The 9,077-nt window shown below is 35.4% G+C and overlaps 1 protein-coding gene across 3 annotated transcripts in view; it reads left to right on the plus strand.

The window, feature by feature from the left end:
- The window catches only part of LOC109535907 (PRKCA-binding protein), an 8,698-nt gene extending 1,941 nt beyond the window's left edge, over nucleotides 1-6,757 (plus strand). For 2 of the 3 annotated variants that reach the window (XM_019901948.2, XM_019901947.2), the window contains 7 exons: nucleotides 2,942-3,182; nucleotides 3,233-3,372; nucleotides 3,647-3,749; nucleotides 3,805-3,969; nucleotides 4,025-4,218; nucleotides 4,272-4,524; nucleotides 6,429-6,757. In XM_019901948.2, the coding sequence (XP_019757507.1) occupies nucleotides 2,942-3,182; nucleotides 3,233-3,372; nucleotides 3,647-3,749; nucleotides 3,805-3,969; nucleotides 4,025-4,218; nucleotides 4,272-4,524; nucleotides 6,429-6,701 (1,369 nt within the window). In that variant the 3' untranslated portion in view covers nucleotides 6,702-6,757. Of the gene's footprint in view, nucleotides 1-2,547; nucleotides 2,618-2,680; nucleotides 2,762-2,941; nucleotides 3,183-3,232; nucleotides 3,373-3,646; nucleotides 3,750-3,804; nucleotides 3,970-4,024; nucleotides 4,219-4,271; nucleotides 4,525-6,428 lie in introns of all 3 variants that reach the window. The other variant, XM_019901945.2, reaches the window with a different exon arrangement.
- The last annotated feature ends 2,320 nt before the right edge of the window (nucleotides 6,758-9,077 follow it).

Genomic DNA, 9,077 nt, shown 5'->3' on the forward strand with positions numbered 1-9,077 from the left:
AAAAATCGAAAAAGAGAAAACCATATTGGTGCTATGCTGAGATTGAGAGAGAAATAGAGGAAAAGGTAAAACTGTATCACATTTACCTATTTTTTTATTTTATTACAAACTTCTTGTTGGGTTTTTCGCCTCAAAAATTTTTGTCTTTAAAAAAGACAGAATTTCCTCACGTCTCCTATTACAGATTGATAAATAGTGCTCCTATTTCGCAATAAGAAGGAATTATTTATCAAAAAGTAATCAAGAACTATCACCCAGAGGGTATCTTGCGACACACTTAGGCTCAAGCTGTAGGAGAAAATTCCAATTAGAAAAGAAATTAATTTGGAAAATTACCTTGACGTTTCGATAGCTATTTTCTGCAATCGTTATCAAAAGAACCTAAATGAACCTAAAAAAGAGTATAGTTAATAAATTGTGTAACAATAGTAGGATAATACAGTATATGAAAATTCGCTCTAATAATTCGTCTGTGCAAATTGTCAGTTATGTGACTTTGACTTAATCTCATTGTTTAAATTAATAAAGGTAATGTTAATTAATAATTTTGGTGTAAATTTAATTTGGGTGTATGTTTCTCTGGTCTAATTCAGATTTTAGCATAGGTAACCATGTATGACTTAAATTAAATGAACGTGAAGCAACACAATTATTTTGATTTAGTAAAATTAGCGCGCTTTCTTTAATTTTACGTTTTTTTGTGGATTGTTCTTTTGTTAAAATTGTGGAATTATTCCATTGAATTTTATGGCAATTATCAACTTTTTTAAAGACAAAAATTTTTGAGTCGAAGTACCCAACAAGAAGTTTGGAAAAAAATGAATTTGCCTCAACAATATAGATATTATCTACATTTACTTATCTCAAAAAAACAGAGAATGCCGGACAAAATTTCCAGAACGGACAATCAGAGGTAACAGATGATTAGTGACAAGAAAAATTTACCATGGACACAAAAGTGCCAGAAAATAGGAGGTCGAAGAAGCACCGAAAGTTGGAAGACGATAAGATCAATTATAAATGAAACGACCAACGATATAAGTTCGCCAATATCAGACAAAAAATGGGATGTACACTTTAAAAAAACTTTTAACCGAAGACTGTTTAACTAGTAATCTCACTAATCCGGCACTATTGAGAACCTGAGGTTGCCGGATTTTCGGAATGTTCGGATTACTGGATTATAGCGAAATCATCAAAGAGCAGCATCAATATTACTTAAGTCGTCCCATATTCATATCCATATCCGTCATATTCGACGCATCGTCGAGTGAAGGCCTCTCTCAACATCTGAAATTCTCCTCTATTAGTAGTTTTTCCTATCCAGTCGTGTCCTGCCAGTCTTTTTATGGCATCCGACCATCTCGTTTGCGGTCTACCTCTACTTCTTTTGTTTTCCCATGGTCTCCATTCCATTCTATCAATCTTCACGTGCATCTGTTGGTCGGGAAGAAGATCCAGTTCCTCTACTTTGTCCTTAAAATACTGGATAAATGGCTGTATTGCAAAGTGTGTGCTTGATAATTTTTCACACGATATGGTTAACAGACCAAATCGCTTCTTTAATTTATCCAGCCATCCATCGTTGGCACGTAAATCGTCTTTTTTCATATTTTTTTTTATAAAATTCGATTCTTTTTGCTTGCGGGGGATGCCGGACTATTGGAAGTATCGGTCTATTGAAGTACGGGATTAGTGAAATTATACTGTAGTTATGGCTAAAAATAACAGCGGAGGGAAGAAAAGCAATAACTTTAATAAAAGGAGACCAGAGTATATCTAAACAGAACAAAAACCTCATATATAACACCACCGTAAAGAGTATTGTTACGTAGAGTTCAGATGTAGTAGTAGAGAAAATGATGTCCGCGACAGAGATGGACTATTGGAGAAGAGGGGCAGGAAGATCAAGGAGAGAAAAAGTTACAAATGCGTAAATAAGAGAAATTATGACAGTAGGTCAACGCACTATAGTGGACGAGATAAGAACAAAACAATTGATATGTACAGGCATGTGCAGAGAACGGAGAACGAACCTAAACAAATACTAAAATGGAATCCAAATTGGCGAAGAAAGCGAGGAAGACCACGGAGGATCTGGAGACAAGAAATAGACAGCGAAATGAGAATCTTAAGGAAACAAGGACCCAAGAACTTGATTAGATGTTTGGACCAAATTTCATTTTATTCTCTTTGGTATTTTTTACGTTTAGTCAAAAAAACACCCCTCAAAATGAGGGCCTTAAGAACTCTCGTCCATTAGAACGTTTGGTCACGATCACCCACCTTCCATCGCTTTTTGAAATTTGCTTTGAATCACCCAGTATTCTAAATTATTAGCACTTTCACCTTTCATGCCTTTAGTACATTTTACTTTTCTCTTTTGTTAAGTTAAATTTGATTTTTTGTAAACGCCAGATAGTTTACATAGCTATAACGTGTTCACTTCCTAGAAGAGTTGACACAATTTTACTATAGTCAATAAAGTAGTTTCACGTTAGCTTTAGATACTCATAGACTCTGAAAAACTAAAAAAAACTTTTCAAGATCCTTCGTGCTTAAAAATGTCAATGGAAGACTTTGCATCAAATAGCTCAGCCACTCTCTTAAACTTCGAGTAAGTAGACACAAGTAGGTACTGCTTCATAAAACTGCGCAGCCTGAACCAAGAATATTTCAGAGATTTTGTGCAGCAAAGTCCAAATATGCTGCTCCAACAAACTCCTCTGGAGGTGTTAATATACTTAGAGGAAAACACACTGTAAGCAGTTAAAAGTCCACTTTCTATTCCTACTATAAACCCATAAACAGCACAAAACTCTTAAGCATGTATGGAGCTGATCCAAAAGCATGTGGGGAATGTTATTAAAAAATTGATCGACTTAATGGACTTTTGTCGTTTCTAACCAATTAGATTGTGGTCTTATCTAATCTATTCCAGGGGTATGACAGTAACGTCTGGCAGTGTGGCCATAAAAAAAGACGAAAACAACCTAATAGGAATCAGCATAGGGGGTGGAGCCCCCCAATGTCCCTGTCTCTATATAGTTCAAATCTTCGACAACACTGCCGCCAGTAGGGATGGAACTCTTCAATCGGGTGATGAATTGGTTTCAGTTAATGGACAGTCTGTTAAAGGGAAGACTAAGGTGGAGGTAGCCAAAATGATTCAAGCAGCAAAGGTGCCCTTAAAAACCCGCTAAGTGCATAAAAGCAGGGCAAATTCTTTCAGGATGAAGTGATCATCAACTATAATAAGCTGCATGCAGACCCGCAGCAAGGGAAGAGCCTGGATATAGTTTTGAAGAAAATGAAGCATCGCTTGGTGGAGAATATGAGCTCGTCTACAGCAGATGCTTTGGGATTGTCCAGGTACAAAAAATCCAACTATTCATTCAAAAAAACGACGGTTTTGGTAGGTTTGTGGAATTAATGCAAAGTTCAGTTTTATACTGAGAGAATGCTAATTACAGTGGCCTTCTGGTGCTTTACAGTTTGGAATAGAATAACTTGTATCGTACGAATTTATAATTAAACAGTTTTCAAAGTTTTTCAGAAAAACTTTGCATGTAATCCGCCCCTTATTTACAAATCATCAATTCACTCTTACTGTGGATGTGCAATAAAACGGAATTCTTGTTTCCAGAGCTATTTTATGTAACGATACTCTAGTGAAAAAAATGCAAGAGCTGCAAGACACCGAACTGATGTACCGAGGGCTTGTCGACCACTGCAAGCGGGTTTTGCATGTAAATCAAAGTGATTTTCTGGCTAATATTTCCATCCAAACAATGCGTTTCTTAGGCCCACATGGAACTTCTTCAAACAATCAAAGCGATGGGAGATGTGTTTGCTTCTCTGGCAGTTAGAGAGCCTCAACCAAGGGCGAGTGAAACGTTCAGGCTCTTTGGGGAGCAGCATCGAAACATGGAAAAAACCGGGCTGGAAATGATCCAGAAAGTTAAACCGGTGAGTTGTTGAAGCAGCTGATTGATTGAGGAGCATCCAGTAGTGATTTCCTTAGGTGTTATCGGATATGGGGACGTATCTTCACAAGGCTATTCCAGACACCAGGCTAACGGTGAAGAAATATGCTGATGCCAAGTTCGAGTATCTCGCTTATTGCCTCAAAGTGAAGGAAATGGACGATGAAGAATGTGGCTATGCGGCCCTCCAAGAGCCGATCTACCGGGTGGAGACTGGAAATTATGAATACAGGTAAGAGTTGCTCAACTGAAAAAAATCAGAAAAATCATTGGGAATTTTCGCAGGCTAATTCTGCGTTGTCGGCAGCTAGCAAGGGTTCGGTTTGCTAAGTTGCGCGCAGATGTTCTGGTAAAAATGGAGCTTCTGGATAATAAGCATGTCCAGCAACTTGGGGGGCAGCTAGTGCGGATTGTGAAGGCGCTTAGTGAGATGCACGAGCACCATTTGGAAGCTCTTGCAGGTCCTGCTTTGTTTCCAGTCGAGGTGGATTTGTCTAACAGTGCCTTTCAGTACAAGAGCACCATGCCAGTGGTACCGGTAAGAATAGCAAAATGTAGTCAAAGTCTATATTCTTTGTATATTGCAATATAGTCCTAATGGAAGCAAACAGATGGGTTTGGTGAAGTTTCAAGGCGAAGTATTTCGTTTGCTCAGTTTAATGAAAATTTTCAATTTTTGTATGTAAATATTTTCATATTTTTTTAAGTTTTTCAAGTATTGTCATTTATCTTCACCTATCTCTGATAGTTTTTTAACTTGCTTCCTCAAGCAAGATCGTGATTTTGAAATTAGAAACCATTGGAGTCTTGAGAGTTCAAGCAAGAAAGTTAAGTTGCACCATTAAAACATCGAAAAAAAACTACCACAAAGTTTTGTGTTTGGGGTTTTTAATGTCGAAGAATTCAGTTTTTCTATTGATTAGTATTATTTAGGAAACGCCCTGTTTTCGAAGAAATGATTCGTATTGATACAATCTAAAAAATGGCGCTCATATTTACACTTTTGACGTATCATGTTTTTTAAGTAAAATAGTAGGATGAAAGCTGTAATTTTTAAATTGAACGAGGATATTCTTGTGCAGAAGTGATCAGATGCAGAGTGAAAAATTGATCATTCTTAAACGTTCTTAATACGTACCTGCCTACCAATTTATAATTTTTTATTAAAGCATCAGGATTGTTAAACATTTTTTTCAGTATTTCATTCACAATTCATTATTTAGCCAAACATTGCAAAATTTACAAGAAATGCATGAATGAAAATCGAACGCCCACTAATAAGTTTTTCGATAATTAAAAAAACATTTTTTTACGTTTCGGATCTTTGGTATTAAGTTTCAGATTTTTTCTTACTGCAACTCTTCCCAGTTTTTTGCCAACAGTTTGGTCGTTTTGCCTCGGAATTCGCCTTAAAACATATTTTTCGCATTTTTTAGTCGTTTTATTTGGCTTTTGATACATCAATTTTCACTCTTTTCATGAAGTGATGTTGACGGATTGTGCGATTCTCTTGCGCTTATTTCTTCTGCATCTTTTTCATATATTTTTTTCTCATTTGAAACATTCAGGAGAAGCGTTTTTGGTTTTTTTGCCGTTTTATTTGCATTATGCTTGATTTGACTCTTTATCTATAAGTTTTTACTTATTTTATAAGGTGATTTTTCGATGTTTACTGCATGCATTATGAATCACACGAAATAAAGTTTTTTGTAGGAAATATCATTCAGTGAAGATGAAAGTATGATGTAAATATGATAGAAAAAAGTGTGCATCATTAGAGTATTTAAAGCCTTTATTAATTGGATTATTAATAGGCTTTGCAAAATGTAGAGAATTGTTGAATTCTGAAGTATCAAAGTCAATATTTTATACGAATTTTTTAAAAATCTTGTAGTCTTGCAATCAATAAAAAAATTATATAATTTTTTTATATATTGTGGAACAGCGGAAGTAAAGACAAAGAAAAAATAAATGTTCTTTGCCAGAGTCAAAGCTTAAAAGACCAAAGTTTGCGAATAAATCTGCTCAAAAATGAACCAAAATGCGCGGATTTTGAAAAGTGGAACGGAAATTGATGTGTTAATATTTTTAGAAACGTCGCTGTTCATTTTTGCTCTAGGTGTGCTTTGAAATACTAACAAGCAGTAAAATTACATATAAAAAATACGGCAATTTTTAGAAAGGCAGGAAAAATCAGCCTCGAGTTTTCGAATAACTTCTCCACTATATTTGACTGTTTTTAATTTACCAAAAAATTACAAAAATGCTGTAAAGGATTTGATATTACCCTGATAAAGATTATACGAAATGTTCTGAGGAAATATTTAATTATACAATCACTTGAAAGCGCAATGTTATCGGGTTATTTTTTTTTTATTTACTCATAGTAAACCGCTTACAGCAATGATGTACGAAAATCATTCAAAAGTCTCTCTTTGCTAGGCCTTCAATGAGGACAATGACGGTGAAATAGAAACCGCCGAAGAGATAAGCGACGCTCTCTATAACAGCGAGTTAATCACATCAGAACCAAACACAGCCCTTGAAGACTTTCCACCGCTTATACCTGACTTAGAACCTAGTGATCGAGCTGAGAAAGAACCAAACTATGAAGAAATGGACAATTTAACGCTTCTTTCCACACTATGTTTGGAGGATGGTCCGATTAAACACCACTCTTCCCTCGAAGGAAACTTGTTGCCCAATTTCAACTGAACTTTGCTTTATTATTAACAGAACGTATTTTTAAATAAATTATGTTGATTGCTAAATTGGCTGCTTCATTCACAGGCGACAATATCTAGCAAACCTAGTGAAGCGTTGCGCTATTTGGCGCAATAATCACCAGACGAAATAAGAATAACTTTTATCGCCCAATGCATCAAACACAAAAATTATTAAGCAGAATGACAACGAGACATTTAGTTATTTAACATCAGGTATAGAAAGGCACTGTTTCCGTGTTGAGTTCTTCGCTGCTTTCAATTTTTTTCATATAAAACGCCACGCCAAATAAGAAGCTATTTAGTTGCAGTTAACAGATCTACTGAAAATACACAGCCTTTGAAAAATGGCTGGATATACAGGTCTGTTAATATTGCTGCAAATCAGTTTATGTCCAGCCAGAATTTTCTACCAAACTCCAGAGTATCAAAGATATCAAAGCATCAGTCATGGGCCGCAAAACGAAGTTTCCAATCAACCCCCTCACAGCTACAGCTACAGGATGGATACGTTTTCTTCAGAAGAACCCAAGCCTGCCAGTCTAGAACCAGTCATCATTTACATGCCAGTTCAGGCTATTCGCCAAAAGACCCACGAAGATCAGGATGGAAGCCCAGCAATAGTTCGCTTTTTTCTATTAAACAGCCCCCAAATGTCTTTGCTACTTAACGCAGGCTCGAAAGAAGAAAATTGCCAAAATTCCATGGGAGAAGTGAAAACAAACGGAACAGAAAGCCACGAAGCGGAAGCAACTGAAGGAAACGCTCAGCTCTTAGAGCAGCATTAGAGCCGCTATAAATACACTAGGAGTAATATTACGTAAATATAAATAGAAACTAACTTGTTTACTGTTGTAACTATTAAGCAATAGTTACAATTAATCTTACATTATTTGCTGCTTGTGTTCCATGTGCTTATGGGATGGAAAAATGCGAATCAAATCGTCCAAGGATACGGTGAACATATTTCTGTAATATAAACTACAATAAGATTTTTTGCAAAAAAAGAGTTTTAGCTGAGAGCACGTTGGATGCTAAGAACAAATAAGCCAACAAGGAAAAAATGTGTATTGCCAATGTTCACTTTGCTAATTAGCTTTGAGCAACTGCGCTAAATAAGGGAGCTGATGCGACAACTTCGATCTTGCAATAGTGAATTTATTGTCACAAGATCTTCAATACAATTTTCCTTAGATGAATGTACGTTGCCTCATACAAAAGCGTATAAATAGCCGTGAAAAACTAGAGAAAACAGCAGATTCTTTCGATCTTTTAATTAGTACCGTTCAACATGTTCAAAGTGTTCTTAGTGGCCTGTGCTGTTTTGGCTTGTACTTTTGCAGCCCCAGGTAATTAGCGAAATCACTAAAGGTTTTATTTGTATTTAGGAGAATAGCATCAATTTTGGCTTCCTGCATTAAAAAGTTCAATTGTCTCTGTAAATTTTCCGAAAGCCAAAGGATTCTAATGTTAGTTTGTTCCAGGATATCTTCATAGTTATCCAGCCCCTTTGATCTACCACCCGCCAATAAAAGTGATTGCTCCAGCCCCAGCAATAGTGCCGATTTACACCAAAACAATTCTCACGCATCCATATCCGCTCCATCCATGGTGGCTCTAAAAATTCTCATCAGAAGACCTGCTGTTGAGCTATTAGATAAAGTAACTGCTGCTCTAAAAAACATGCAATTTTGTACACTTTTTTAGCGATGTTAAAAACTGTAACTTTAACTATAATTTGTTAATCAAATAATTGCAATGGAAAATGCCTTCACTGCTTTTGTTGTTAATTTGTTTAAAATGTGCAGAATGAACAATAAATAATATGCAAAAATATGATGAAGCGTGGATTTAATTTTTTTAGAAAAAAAATTACAAACTTTATCTGACAACGTTCTGGTTTTGAAGTAAAAAGTCTTAAATTAAAGGAAATAATGACGACAATCTTGAAAACAATTTGAAAGGCTTTAGAAAAATGTATACTTATAGGCAGCTTTTGATAATTTTACTTGTAAAAAGCACTGTGCCTTAAAACCGTTAAGTTCTGATGAAGCTCTTAAAAATACCAGCTTCTAAAGCTTTTTCCTTCGGTTTTCATAAAACAGAATTATTAGAATATAAGCAAGTTTCTATCTATAAAACAAAAATTTCTAAAAATCATGAACATTTTGTGCAAGTTTTTCACAGATGGTTCAAAAATATTATGCGAAAATACAAAACGTAATTAATTGTATAGAAATATGAAACAACATTTTATAAACTATGTCAGATAACGTTTTGATTCTGAAACAAAAAGTTTTGTTTTAAAGAAAGTAATAATGGCAATCTTGGAAACAACTTCTTATACGTATGTTATTTACAACATCGC

The sequence above is a fragment of the Dendroctonus ponderosae genome, unplaced genomic scaffold, assembly GCF_020466585.1.
Source record: "Dendroctonus ponderosae isolate FM_Combo_2020 unplaced genomic scaffold, Dpon_F_20191213v2 Dpon_F_20191213_9, whole genome shotgun sequence".
In the NCBI taxonomy this organism is placed as follows: Eukaryota; Metazoa; Arthropoda; class Insecta; order Coleoptera; family Curculionidae; genus Dendroctonus; species Dendroctonus ponderosae.